This window comes from Microtus oregoni, unplaced genomic scaffold (assembly GCF_018167655.1).
Source record: "Microtus oregoni isolate MIOR12 unplaced genomic scaffold, Mior012 000033F_ref0000390, whole genome shotgun sequence".
Taxonomy (NCBI): Eukaryota; Metazoa; Chordata; class Mammalia; order Rodentia; family Cricetidae; genus Microtus; species Microtus oregoni.
In genome coordinates, this window is record NW_024543092.1 from 6,939,512 (window position 1) to 6,954,736 (window position 15,225).

Consider the following 15,225-nt stretch of genomic DNA (forward strand, 5'->3'; position numbering starts at 1 on the left):
CATCTGGGGTGGGGGTGGGGAGACTAAATCCCAGCCAAGTATGAGAGCTGTTGGTCCCTGGTAGAGAGAGATTTATGGGTTGGCAGGGGGTCACAAAAAATGGATCTGCACAAGGAATAGCTGCAAGGGCTGGCAGAGAAGAACTAGCATTTTTTTTTTTTATTTTCAGCTAAAATTTATAATATACTTTCTCCTAGTAACTCTACAAGTACTGTATAAATTAAAAACGTCTAAAGTATTTGAAAAGTCAAGAAATAAAGATGACAGACCAAACACCGACATTGTAGATGAAGATCCATACGCCATTCAGATCATCTCCTGGTGCCCAGAGAGCAGAATGCTGTGCATAGCTGGAGTGTCAGCTCATGTCATCGTCTATAGATTCAGCAAACAGGAAGTAGTTACAGAAGTCATTCCGGTAATCACCTCTTCACTGTTTTCCTTGTCAGTTGTTTGATATTTTTAAGCTTTTAAAAATTATTTAGTAAACAATTTTCTTGTACATAAAAATGTGAAAGCACCTCCGCCATCTAGTTTGTGAAAATAGCACGTTCGCATATATATTAATGTACTATCTGAATTTTTAAGTATGCTATGCCTTTTATTTAAGGAATATCAACTGTTGGTATTCCATAGAGTCTAAACCATTATGCACACGTGTGCATGTGTGAATTCCCACCCAAGCACACGGTTTTTAAAGGTTGAGTAGAAACTCTTTTTTTTTTTCTTTTATCTCTAGAAATATAGCGTTTTTAAACCTTAAATTTTAAAGATATTCTTTCTGGTATGTTATATTACAAGTTTTTTTTTAATGATTAGGAATAGGTAAACAGCTATTCTTTTATGACAGATGCTTGAAGTTCGACTGTTATATGAAATAAACGATGTGGAAACGCCAGAGGGTGAGCAGCCGCCACCTTTGTCCACCCCCGTGGGCAGCTCCAACCCTCAGCCCACTCCTCCTCAGTCTCATCCGTCCACCAGTAGCAGCTCATCTGATGGGCTTCGTGATAATGTACCTTGCTTAAAGTAAGTTGAAAACATTAGGTCTACTTTACATATTATCTCTTCATTTAGGAAAATGGTAATCATTAGTACACCTCTGGTGGCATTTCCTGTAAGAACAGGTGTTTCTGTGTTCGGCTGTGGTTGACTGAGCTTGTTTCTTTATGGTATGCTGTTACACCTGATGTTGCCAAGGTTTAAAATAACGAGGTTCATGGCCTTGGGTCACCCACTACACCTTCTCTGCCAGCCGTGGCTGCCTTCTGAACTCAGGTTCTGTGTGGTTTATGTTCATTCTCTTCACTGAACTCTGAAAATTCTCCTTCCTACCATCTTCACTTGGAATTCAATGTTCTTATATTTTATTTTATCTTTTCGTGAGTCTTAGCATCAATTTCACTTTTATTTAAAAGATTGTATTTTCTATTATTTTAAGACCATACTAATTCATGCAGAGATAAATTGGATAAATTTTCCTTTCGTTTTTTTGCTGTTGTTGTTGTTGTTGATCAGTTTCTATTTTTGAATGATTAAATTCTTCAAAGATCACAGAGAACTAAAGTGATGAGTAAGGAACTGTAATTGCTGGATGACATGAAGACTGTGACTCAGTCTCCACATAGGAAGCAACTAAAATCGTGATGGAGACAAAAGCTCTTCTTGTAGTGGATCCTAAGTGGAGAGGTGACAGGACAGCATTTGTACTCAGTGAAGAACTAGGCTTTGTATTGATTTTACTGTTGACCTACTAGAATCTCTTCTTCTAGTGAGTATGCGGTGGGTAGGATGTAGATATAATAAAAAAGCCACTCCCCACTTAAGACAAACAGACATTTAAGAAAAAGAAAAAAATCACAATTTTGTTTTTTAGGATTCACTTTTTTAAATTTTATTTCAAAGTACATGTTTTCCAGAAATTCTTTGTATGTTCTCAAAAACTTGAGAGCATGGTTTTTAAACAAGTGAGTCTCGAGAAGGGATGGCCTTGCCTGTTTCAGGATATGTGCCAATGTCTGGAGACATTGTTAGTTTCCCAGCAGGGACGGGGGCTGCTGTGGTGTGGTAGACAGGAACCTGAGATGAGGCTCAGCTCTCTAGTGGACAAGCAGAGAATTGCTTTCTTCAGAATGCAGTAGTCTCAAAGGCCCAAGTGGGCTTCTTCTCTTCCTTCCCATGTTTACCTCCCCTTTTCTGTGCCTCCTCTTCTCCCTCTTGCTTCCCCAAGCTTCTCTTCCCCTCTGACACTTAGACACACACACCACACACCTCCTTTTAGCTACAGTTCTTGCATATGTTATTAGAACAAAATTTACAATATAGAGTTTATATTTTTGCTTTTTTATTATACAATACTACTTTAAGACTAAATTTTAAAATGTTACTGCAATGTTTTTATATTGGTTTCATTTTTTTTAGTTTTTATTAATTTTTATAGATGGATAAAATACAATTGTCCTTTCTGGATATTGATAAAATAGTTCTGTATTTCCTCGATTTTATCAATTATATGAAGTAACACTTTAGTATATTTAGCACAATGTTGTCACATAAAATGTAAGATAATATTGTTCTCATCAGCAAAATTAGAATACTTTTATCTGGACTTTGGAATTACTGACAGAAAGAAAGGACAAAGAAAGCAGGAAGTTAATAACCAAGAACAATTAAAACCTCCAGCCAGTGAACTGAAACACATAGTCTGGACATCTAAATCCTTGTAAGATACACTGTCTCTGGAACTGAGTTTTCAGTACTGTCCACAGACCTGAGATGATAGATAGCCATCATTACTGTCTGACATTCATATCTGTGGTGGGATGTACTAACTTCTAATCTGCAAGTCTTTAGTAGAATGTCACTTAATATAGCAATACTTTCTCAGTTGGAATTTCAAGAGACTCTTCATATCTAGAAAGTCTCATCAGCCAACCTGTTACTAATTTATAATCTTTGTTATTACCATTAGCTGTTAACATTTGTATGTTGATATACTTTCTTTATCCTGGTCTTATATATCATATATATATATATATATATATTTCTTAATCCTGGAAGAATTGAGGTAACTCTGATTTGATAATAATGTTCTTCTTCACTTTGAGTGACATTTTAAACTTCTAGGACATAACTGAGTTTGAAAATTCACTGTGGTGTTGTCTCCATTTTTGGAGAAGCTTGCTTTGAAGGGGTTTCTCCCTTAGCCTCATATGACTAACCTTGATTCCTGTCAAGATAATGTAGTTCTTGCCCTCTTCTTATCTTCACGTGGAATTCAGGGAACCCAACTTCCTTTCTTGAAGAGTGTAACAACAGAATAAAATATGATTTCTAGACCTGTCCAGATCCCCTGCAACATCCTGCCCTCTTCTTTTTTTTCTTATTAATAACCCACTGAGTCCAGTGTATGCTGCTCATATACTCCCCCAGTGTGGGCACACTGGATCATGTCCAACCTGTAAGGGGAAACACCTCTAACGAAAACTGGCTCTTCTTTCTCCAACTGTCAGTAGCTCCTCAGCTGTGGTGTTGTCAGATAGTCAAGGGTCACTGAGGACCAGAGCGAATGTTACATTTCAGTTGTTCTCAACCTTCCTAATGCTCTGACTGTTTAATACAGTTCCTCATGGTATGGTTACCCCCAGCCATAAAATTATTTCTGTTGCTACTTCATAACAGTAATTTTGCTACTGTTATAAATCGTAATGTAAATAAATAACTGGTATATAATCCATGTGAAACGGAGTCACAACCCACAGGTGACATATGTAGATGTCTCAATAACAAAAAGATTTGTCATAATTAATCCTTTATTGAAACATGACTAGATTGAAATGCAGAGAGAGGAGGGGAAGTAACTGTGCCTCCTTTTCCCCTTCTGATCTGATTTATAAGCCAGGGTGTAGCTGTGGGAACAGCAGAGCTGTAGTCAGATACTGCTCATTCGTTTCCCGGCCGCCCAAAATAATCACTCAGAAATTATATTAATTACAACACTGCTTGGCCAATGGCTCTAGCATACTCAGAGTTGTCTTGATTTGAATTTCCCTGATATCTAAGGAAGTTGAACATTTCCTTAAGTATTTTTTGGCCATTTGAGATTCTTCTGTTGAGAATTCTCTGTTTAGTTCAGTACCCCATTTTTTAATTGGGTTATTTAAAATTTTAATGTCTAATTTCTTGAGTTCTTTATGTATTTTGGAGATCAGTCCTTTGTCTGATGTGAGGTTGGTGAAGATCTTTTCCCATTCAGTAGGCTGCCTTTTTGTCTTAGTGACAGTGTCCTTTGCTTTACAGGAGTTTTCAGTTTCAGGAGGTCCCATTTAGTTATTGTTGCTCTTAGTGTCTCTGCTACTGGGTTATATTTAAGAAGTGGTCTCCTGTGCCCATGCATTAAAGGATACTTCCAACTTTCTCTTCTATCAGGTTCAGTGTGGTCAGATTTATATTGAGGTCTTTAATTCATTTGGACTTGAGTCCAAATGGCAATAGATATGCATCTATTTTCATTCTTCTTCATGTTGATATCCAGTTATGCCAGCACCATTTGTTGAAGATGCTTTCTTTTTTCCATTGTATAATTTTAGCTTCTTTATCAAAAATCAGGTGTCCATAGGTGTGTGGATTAATATTTGGGTCTTCAATTTAATTCCATTGTTCAACATCTCTTTTTATGCCAATACCAAGCTGTTTTCATTACTGTAGCTCTGTAATAGAGCTTGATGTCAGGGATGGTGATGCCTCCGGAAGTTCCTTTATTGTACAGGATTGTTTTGGCTATCCTGTTTTTTTTTTTTTGTTTTTCCCAAATAAAGTTGATTATTTTTCTACCAAGGTCTGTGAAGAATTTTGTTGGGATTTTGATGGGGATTGCATTGAATCTATAGATTGCTTTTGGTAGCATTGCCATTTTTACTGTGTTGGTCCTTCCTATCTAAGAGCATGGGAGATCCTTCCATTTTCTGGTATCTTCTTCAGTTTCTTTCTTCAAAGCCTTAAAGTTCTTGTCAAATAGGTCTTTCACTTCCTTGGTTAGTGTTACCCCAAGATATTTTTTGTTATTTGTGGCTATTGTGAAAGGTGATGTTTCTCTGATTTCCTTTTCAGCTTCTTTATTATTTGTGTATCTTTTATCCTGTCACATCACTGCAGGTATTTATCAGCTGTAGAAGTTCTCTGGTAGAGTTTTTGAGGTCACTTATGTACACTATCATATCCTCTGCAATGGCTAAGATCAAAAACACTAATGATAGCTTATGCTGGAGAGGATATAGAGTAAGGGGAACACTCATCCATTGCTGGTGGGAATGCAAACTTGCACAACCACTTTGGAAATCAGTAAACACTTTCTCAGAAAATTGGGGATCAACCTACCTCAGGATCCAGCAATACCACTCTTGAGAATATACCCAAAAGATACTCAATCATACTACAAAAACATTTGTTCAACTATGTTCATAGTAGCGTTATTTGTAATAGCCAGAACATTGAAACAATTTAGATGCCCCTCAATGGAAGAATGGATAAAGAAAGTGTGGCACATCTACACATTAGAGTACTACTCAGCAGAAAAAAAAAATGGCATCTTGAATTTTGCATGCAAATGGATGGAATTAGAAAACACTATCTGAGTGAGGTAACCCAGATTCTAAAAAATGAATATGGTATGTACTCACTCATAAGTGGATACTAGCTATAAACAAAGTTCATGATCCTAGAGAAATTAAATAATAAAGTGAACCCAAAGTAAAACATATGTAGATACACCTGGAAATTGGAAACAGACAAGATCGTCTGACAAAATTGGGAGCATGCGGGTGGGAGAGGTGGGGTAGAAGGAAGAGGAGAAGGGAAAGAGGAGGGGAGAAAGGGAGGGTTGGGGAGAGCTTGAGGGAATGGGATAGTCAAGATGGAGGAAGAACAGATATGAGAGCAAGGAAAGAGATATCTTAGTTGAGGGAGCCATTATGGGGTAGCAAGAAACCTGGTTCTAGAAAAATTTCCAGGAATCCACAAGGATGACCCCAGCTAGGACCCAAGCAGTAGAGGAGAGGGTGCCTGAACTGGCCTTGTCCGGTAGTCAGACTGATTGTTATCTTAAATATCACTATGGAAACTTCATCCAACAACTGATGGAAACAGAGGCAGAGACCCACATCAGAGCACTGGACTGAGCTCCCAAGGTCCAGTTGAAGAGCAGAAGGAATGAGAATATGAGCAAAGAGGTCAAAACCATGAAGGGTCCACCCACTGAGACAGTTTACCTGAGCTAATAATGGGAGCTCACCAACTCCAGCTGGACTGGAAAGGAACAAGCATAGGACCAAACTAGTTCCTCTGAATCTGGTTGACAGTTGGAGCAGATTGAAGGGCCACTGACAATGGCAATGGGATTTGTCTCTGCTGCATGCACTGGCTTTCGGGATCCTATTCTCTTTGGACATATACCTTGTTCGACCTAGATGTAGTAGGGAGGGCCTTGGACCTTACACAAAGCAAAGTGCCTTGCCATCTCTTAGTATTTGAGGGGGTGGGGTGGGAGGGGGTGTGGAGGGATGGGAGGAGGGAAGGGAATGGGAATTTGTATTGATATTTTTTTAAATAAATAAAAAAGAAAGAAAATGCAGTTCAGCTAATATCCACAGAGAGACTATAGGGAGCCATCTCATGCTGCAGTCTTCCAGGAGGAAGAAGCTATGGTGGTTACTTTTTTCCAGCGCAGTAATAAGCATCCACACTCAACCAGTGAGAGGCCTTCTCCTTTCATGGGTCTGAGGCACTGGGATCCTTCGCTTGGCAGGGCTCATATCAGCAATGTGCATTCACTCGGGAGTTCATCTGCTTCTCACACAATGCCTTTGTACACAACTGGCTATTTTTTAAACAAATATTTTCAAGCTGTTTTATTTGTTTCTTTTACTAATCCAATTTTATGGTTTCTTTATTTAGGTATTCTAAGTGAACCTTTGCAAAGTACTTGTCCAAATAGAAAGTTGTTTTAAAATTATGATACTTCCAAATATCATTTTAACATTTTAAAATGTATTTATACAAATGGTGAAACCTTTTATAAATGTTTTATAGCTTACCATTAGCAAGTAAGGAAGTTGAGTATATTTAAAATATTAAGTGTATAGCTTTAATAGTTGTAGACAACAATTTATCAGTCCTTCCCACTTTCTGTTTTTAAAATCCAACTCTGTCATTTCTTCTTTTATTACTTTTATGTGTGTGTGTGCACACACAGTCATGCATATGTGGGCACAAGAACATGCCACAGCAAGCACAGAAGTCAAAATGATTGTAGGAGTCCACCCTATCCTTCCATATGTGGGTCCTGGGCTTCAAGGTCAGGTGTTTGGTCTTAACAACAGGTGCCGTAACTTGCTGAGCCATCTTCTTGGTTTGTCCCTTTCTATTATTTTATTTATTTATTAAAAATTTCCACCTCCTCCCATCCTCTTGTTTCCCATTCACTCCCCCCACTCCCCCGTCCCCTCGCTCTCCAGTCCTAAGAGAAGTCAGGGTGCCCTGCCCTGTGGGAAGTCCAAGGCCCTCTCCCCTCCATCCAGGTCTAGGAAGGTGTGTATCCAAACAGACTAGGCTCCCAAAAAGCCAGTACATGCAGTAGAATCAAAATCCAGTGTCATTATCATTGGCTTCTCAGTCTAACCTCATTGTCAGCCACATACAGAGAGTCCAGTTTGATCACATGCTCGTTTAGTCCCAGTCCAGCTGGCCTTGGTAAGCTCCCATTAGATCAGTCCCACCATCTCCGTGGGTGGACGCACCCCTCGTGGTCCTGACTTTTTTGCTCATGTTCTCCCTCCTTCTGCTCTTCATCTGTGCCTTGGGAGTTCAGTCCAGTGAGCTTCTGATTATTCATTTGTTTTCTAGTCCTTTGGGATGAACCTAAATTTGCCACACAGGCAAGAACTCTACTACCTAAATATTCCCCTAGCCAGCCCAGGTTTCTAGGTTTTATTTTAAATACAAATTAGAGATTTTAAGCTGAACAATAGTGGCACACACCTTTAATCCCAGCACTTGGGAGGTAGAGGCAGGTGGATCTCTGTGAGTTCCAGGCCAGTCAGGTCTATAAGAGCTAGTTCCAGGATAGGCTCCAAAGCTACAGAGAAACCCTGTCTCAAAAAAAAAAAAATGTTTTTGGCAACAGGTTAGTATTTAGAGAAATTTTTGGTTTGCTATTTCCTTATATTTTTTTATTCTTAGCATAGTGAAGTTTTAAAAAGATTTATTTTGTGTTTGATTTATTGTGTATGTTGGTGTTTGTATATTTCTATGTACACAATGGGTGTTGATGCCTATAAGTGAAGTCTAGAAAATGGCATCTGATCCGCTGGAGCTGGAATTATAGACAGTTATGAGCTGCCTGGCATAGGTCCTGTGGACTGAACTGTGGTCCTTTACAAGAGCACTACATGCTCCTAACTGCATCCATCGCTTTATCCTCACCACAAGTCTTAAGTATAGCCTGTATGTGCTTTTAAAGTTATTACTGTAAGATCTGCTCCTGCCCTTGAGATCCTAATCCAGTATGCACATTCTGTATGCCAGGTCCAAGGCGTGTTTCCTGGAGGCTTGCTTCTTGCCTAATTCAAGCAAGAATAGCCAGCCCCATTTGGGCTCAACCTGTATGTGTCAAAACTGCCTCTAGGTAAGAGGTCAGATGCCTCAGTTCTCATTTTAATGCCTTAATATCAACAAATGCAGGTGGATGTTGGCCAGTTCCCCGAAAAGCAGCAGAAATTCTCTCTCAGCAGGTACAGTTCTGAGGGCCAGAGGTGACTCCAGTTCACTTCCTGTTACACGTGTGTACAGTGACTCTCATCCTCCTGGTAGTCTTGACAACCGACTCTTATCTTTTTCTTAGCACATTGCTAACAAGTATCTTAGTCCTTCTCACTATAGAAGTACCAGCAAAATTATTCAAAAGTGCTTCTGCCTCTCAATGAAGCTGCAGGCTGTTTGACAGTGAGTAGTCATCTTGCTGTCCGTTATACTCTGTCACTCCAAGGCGGAATCCAAAAAATTAGTGGAAGACCAGACTTTGCAAGCATTTGTGCAGTCTAAGGTACCCTCAGCTTAAAATGTAGTTACACATGCAAATAAATTGCTCTTCTTGTTTAAATCTATTTCTTTCACATGAAGGTTGCTGATACATGCATGGCAGGGGTGAAGTCTAAGGATTCTTCAGAAAGTCTCATATTTCTATAAATTTCTCCCTCTCCTTCTTTTCTAATATCATAGACTTAGCCGAAACAAGTTTAGTACAAATTAATCCATTATTTGTGAGATTTGGGTATTTGACACCTCTCTGCCAAGTGGTTCTAAATTCATAGATGCGTAACATCACCTCAAATTTCCTAGCTATTCCTCTGAACGAAGCCTTCATTACTGATGCACCTAATGGATTTATTTAGTGATTTTGACCTTACAGTCACTGTGACTTCTCCTCTCTTCATGTAACTCAGTCCAACCTCTCCTTTACTCACTTATTCTGTGGATCTTGTATACAGAAGTTAAAATTAGTACAGGATTTCTGTCTTCTAGGGGAGAGGTGCTTACCACCTTGTTTGATGACCTGAGTTTGATCCCTAGAACCTATACCATGGAAGGAAGGAACTGACTCATGCAAACTGTCCTTTGCATGGAGGTTTGCACATCGTGCACACAGTAAAAATTAGTAAAGAAATGTGTGATTGTCTTTGATTTATACCTACCAGAAAGTTGTAAGCCACATCAAGTCTTACCTCATACTGTATTCTAAGTCTACTTTAGAAATATTGTTTAATATCAGAACAATCAGAACAATTTCCTAATTGGTCCACTTATCTGCTGGGTCTGGCATTATCTACAAATGAACAGCAGAGTGTGGAGAAGTGCTTTACTTCGCTTGTGTGGTAAAAAGTTACCCACTACAAATCAGTTGCTTGTACTAATTTTTGACTTCTATACTCATTTTTGCTTTGGAGGAGGGGTGATTTTAAGCTTTATTCTTTCATTCATTTATTCTTTTGGTTTTTTTTTTCTTTCTGGTTGCTTGTTGCTGCTTTTGCTCATTCTTAAACCTACCTTTTTCCTGTTTTTTGTTCTTCCTTTCTTCTTTTCTTCCCCACTTATTCTCTCTTATCCATCATCCTTTCCTGTCTCATAACATTATATCCATAATTTGCCAGTATTTCCCTACCTTTGTCACTCGGGCATGTGTTCATCTCTGCAACAAGGTTAAATGCTTCTAGAATACAGTGCTCTGACTTCTACATTTTAGGAAATCTAGTGTGGTCTCCTGTATAAAATTATTCTTGCATGACTATGTATGATTTCATGTGCGAAAGGCAATCAGTTAATTGGAAATGTGTTAAAATGCTAATGTGTCTTCCTTTTTCTTTTCCAGAGTCAAAAGCTCACCACTTAAACAGTCTCCAGGTTATCAGACAGAACTAGTTATTCAGTTGGTGTGGGTGGGTGGAGAACCTCCACAGCAGATCACCAGCCTGGCACTCAATTCTTCCTACGGGCTGTAAGTATGAGGGTTCTTGTTGTTTTATTGGTTTTTGTTTTTGTTTTGTTTTGTTTTTTTAGTCTCTTTGTAGTACTCCCTATGTAATTTTGCATTTAAGTATTAAAATATAAAAATACTTGGGTTTTGTTGTATCATCGCCTAAAGTGTTGCTGTGTAGCTATAATTTCTGCTTTTGGAGGGACATGGTTTTGTTTTGAAGAGTTCTTGTAGGTCTGTGCTATGACTACTGATGTACAGTATTGGACGTGCTTACCAGAGGGAAAGTCAGTGTACCCTCTCAGTGTCTCCCTGAGAAGTAATGTTCCCACATTTCTCTTAAACTCTAACATAGATTTTATAAATGGATTCTGTATTCTGTATAAATGGAACTGTAACAGTGTCGTGTTTTCTCAGCTTCCAAAGTCAACTTGTACAGATTTCTAAGGGTATAGCAGCAGTCTTAACAAAATACTCCTCTGTACACAACTGCAATTGTCCTTATGCCTTCAGCATATAGATAAAGCAGTTGTTATACTTTGTCAATGTTTAGAACCTCAGCATCACAGTAGGAAACTGCTGTGTACTGTCTGTTACAGCCATGTTTGTGCACAGACCTGTGGTGTCTGTTACAGCCATGTTTGTGCACAGACCTGTGGTGTCTGTTACAGCCATGTTTGTGCACAGACCTGTGGTGTCTGTTACATCCGTGTTTGTGCACAGACCTGTGGTGTCTGTTACAGCCATGTTTGTGCACAGACCTGTGGTCTCTGTTACAGTAGTGTTTGTGCACAGACCTGTGGTGTCTGTTACAGCCATGTTTGTGCACAGACCTGTGGTGTCTGTTACAGCCATGTTTGTGCACAGACCTGTGGTCTCTGTTACAGTAGTGTTTGTGCACAGACCTGTGGTCTCTGTTACAGTAGTGTTTGTTTGTGCACAGACCTGTGGTGTCTGTTACAGTAGTGTTTGTGCACAGACCTGTCTTGACCTCAGTGGTAGCCATAGAGAGTCACCTGTACTTTTGTTCCTGCTAATCTGCTAACTCACTATCAGTCCTCTGTCTCTTGGATTTGTACATCCAACTTAACCTGGTTGTAAGCTGAGAAGCCTCCTAGTATCTTTTATTGGCTGCCTTTTATTGGCTGTTCTTATGGAAGAACAAAAGATTCTACCTTCTAAATACTTTATTGAGCATTACAACAACAATAAAAAACTACAGACTTAAAAGAAAGAATAGGAAATTTCGAAAGTAGTTAAAAACTTATCAATTAATTATACGTTTTTATTATATTTGTGGGCTTGTTTATTTGGTGGAAATTTTTGCTCCTTCTCTAGTTTTGAAATTTAAATTACTTGCCAAGACTATATAATGTGTAGCTCATTTTTAAAGCTTCAGTTGAAACATCTACCCCTCTGGCTCCTGTGTGTTCATGCCTAGTTATCCTCATCTGCACCCGAGTGCAAGGTTTCCTCTCTGAGTTCTTCGTCTGCTGGTCAATGTCTTGTCCATCCTCTTTGACTATGACGTCACTCCCCTATACATGCCAGCTACCAAGATGCTTTAAGAGCTCTTAGAATAAGAATCCATTATACACCAGAAGTTAGGTTGTGGTTCCTAAACTGTAATGAAGAAAGCATTTTGCACAGCTCAAAGGGTGTCTCCCAAGGCTTATATTTCCTTTTTGTTCTGGACAGAGGAGTTACCAGAGATTATTCTAACCTATAATTCCATTTTCTCAGGAACAGAAAAATAGACATTTACATTGCTTAGTGTGTATGTGGGGGGAGGGAGGTCTGATCAAGCTTCAGCTTTCGTGTCAAATATTCTTATAAATGGTGCTAATGCTTGATTTAATGATATAGATAATATCTACAGAGATATGAATAGCTCCCTGAGAAAGACTGTGTACTCTGTGCTCCCATGCCTATCCTTGCCTTTAGTTTCAGGCAACTGAGGCGAGTCCCCAGATGCCCTAACTCCACATGCGAGCTCACACACACACACACACACACACACACTAATAGTCAATAAAATAAATGGAAAAAGAATTTTCTGAAAGGCCCACCAATCTATCCTTCAGCTTTGTAGTTCACATTTTTTCTAATAACTTGTTTGCACTGAGATACTTATGCTTCTCCTTGCCAGTGTGGTTTTTGGCAACTGTAACGGCATCGCAATGGTTGACTACCTCCAGAAGGCAGTACTGCTCAACCTCAGCACCATAGAACTGTACGGCTCAAACGATCCTTACCGAAGAGAACCCCGGTCGCCTCGGAAATCACGCCAACCTTCAGGAGGTAAAAAGAAAGGAAAACCTTCCTGAGCTTTCAGTGCTGCAGATGCTCGCATGCATATGTTCCTTGTGTCTGTGAGTGCTTCCCTTAAGCAAAGAGCGAGTCTGCTTTAAACTGGACATGTAAACAACCAAAGACCAGCTAGACATAGGAGTCTTGTTTTTGTTTTGTGTTTCCTTTATGGTTTGTTTTCTTTTGTTCTTAATAATATAGGGTTACTTTTAATGTCACAAGGAAACTTCAGCTAAGGCATAATACTAGGAATGTATGTCCAGTTATTATAGAATAGAAATAGATTTCTGTTTGGTCCCTCTCAGCTAATAATTGAGTTTGAACCATCTAATGAAAGCAATCATTCCTGTGTGAAAGTGGGCTCAGAGGTGATTTGCTTCCCTGATAATGAGCGTGTATAGATAGCCTTGATTAGACACAAGCTCGGGCTCATACAAAAAAAATCTTTGTAGTGTTCTTTGCTGTTTGCTAAATATCTAGTATTAATACTGCTTCAATGCTGATATCTCTTAGAACATAGAATACACATATTTCTGGCTAAGTATCCTGTACCTCTTGTATTTTACTTCGTGATATACAGCAGATAACTTCATGCATATGATATGGGGGTACACTAAGGAGACCTCTAACAATAATCGACAGTGAGCTTAGTTTTCCTGGGGACCCTCCCAGCTGGACCAGGATTAAGGGGAGCTTTATTCAGGGCTTCCTTCATTCGTCTGCGGAATCCTGGTAAGCACTGGTTTAAGGAACTGTCTGCACATTCTCCGCATACCCACGGAATTAAAGTTCTTTTTGATTCAGGGTGCTCGAAGCCATGAAGTCTAGCACCACACACACACACATATATATACTCATACATACACATATACGTATCTGCCATACACACAGAGAGCATTTTAACATTCTCTCAGATTTAAGCTGCTCTCAGTACATTGTTGGCTAATGATCGCTACCAAGTTTGTAACATGTGGAAACGAAACAAAAAAGGAAGGTAATGTTGGCTTTTCTGGCGTTTTGCTTAATGGTCAGGATTGTTTTCACAGTTTGTTCTGCCTTGTCTGTCTGAGTCCGATCATGTTGTCACGTATTATCTGCAGCAGAAGTTCTGTGTCAGCCCTGCCATTCTGGTATCTGTCTCCTTTCTCTCTCCCTCCCTCCTCATGGCTTCACTAAGGTATGCTGGCTGTGGCTTCTTGCATGTGCGGCCTTCCTAGCTCTGAGTCAGTGAAAAGACTCCGTTCTTCTTTTATAAGTAAGTCGTTTATGTCTTGACATTTTTGTTCTCTGTAAGATCATTGTTTCCCTTTTCATTTTACTAATTAACTAAAATACTTTCCATCTAAAAGACTAAACTCATTATTTAGAGTTATCTCACAACAGCTAATTGAGCAATATGCCCCAACAGAGCTTCTTTATAAAGCCTGGAAAGAAATACTTATGAAAGAATATTAAAACATTTTGTTATAAAAAATTCAGATTTTACAAACTTGTAAAATTCTTACTAGTCTTAAAATTAATTTCTTTTCTCCTTTATACTTCAGAAGGTTTACATTAAGTTACTTATTATTGAATGTCTGAACTTATGTAAGAATAGGACAAGGTTTATTATACAATTAACTTTTCCTTAAATTTTACTGCATCCTACTTTATTATTTATTATTATTTATTTATAGAAAATTCTTTAATATAATTTATAATATTATTTGCTTCATTTTATATTGAAGAGAAAGATGTTAGGCATATGAGAACTATATCAAGGTTTTATTATGCTAAAATGTTTCACGTTGTAATTTTGCCATACTCTCATTACCTAAGGTTTCTTAACTAAAAACTGGGGATGTACATCTATGTAGAAGAGACTACTTCATAGAAGGACAGAAAGGAGGGTTAATTTTTGACATTTTTAGTAATATCTTGAGAATATTTGTGCCTCTGATTTCAAAATTGATTTATTTTTCATATAAAATTAATAGATAATAATTGGCATTAAAATTTGTATTGATATAAAAAGAATGATATTCTTACCCAAGTATTAGGGTGCATGCATCAATTGTAGGATGTGGGAAGCCGAGACAAGAGGCTCTCCTCCAGTTCAAGGCTGACTGCTGAAACCCTGTCTTAAAATTAGAAGCAGGCTAGTGAACTCAAGGGTTGCCTTTGCCTTCCTCTGCTGGCTCTGGGGTCACAGATATGTGCTATGGAACCTAGCTTGCTGCTTTCTTCTTCCTCCTCCTTCTCCTTTTCCTCCCCCTCCTCGTCCTTCTTTTCGTAGTTTGTTCTTGCTCTGTGGCACAAGTGCCATCACACTGTGTTCAACCTTGGTAAAGGTCAGTTCGAATGGAGAATTGTATTTACTACCAACAGATGGAGTCTGTTATGATTAGCAC

At 38.8% G+C, this 15,225-nt stretch overlaps 1 protein-coding gene across 5 annotated transcripts in view; it reads left to right on the top strand.

Moving 5' to 3' along the window:
- Window positions 1-15,225, top strand: part of Stxbp5 (syntaxin binding protein 5) — a 137,576-nt gene that overhangs the window by 90,041 nt on the left and 32,310 nt on the right. For all 5 annotated transcript variants that reach the window (XM_041680450.1, XM_041680449.1, XM_041680451.1 and 2 more), the window contains exons 15-18: window positions 198-418; window positions 851-1,029; window positions 10,421-10,546; window positions 12,675-12,826. In XM_041680450.1, the coding sequence (XP_041536384.1) occupies window positions 198-418; window positions 851-1,029; window positions 10,421-10,546; window positions 12,675-12,826 (678 nt within the window). The remainder of the gene's footprint in view (window positions 1-197; window positions 419-850; window positions 1,030-10,420; window positions 10,547-12,674; window positions 12,827-15,225) is intronic.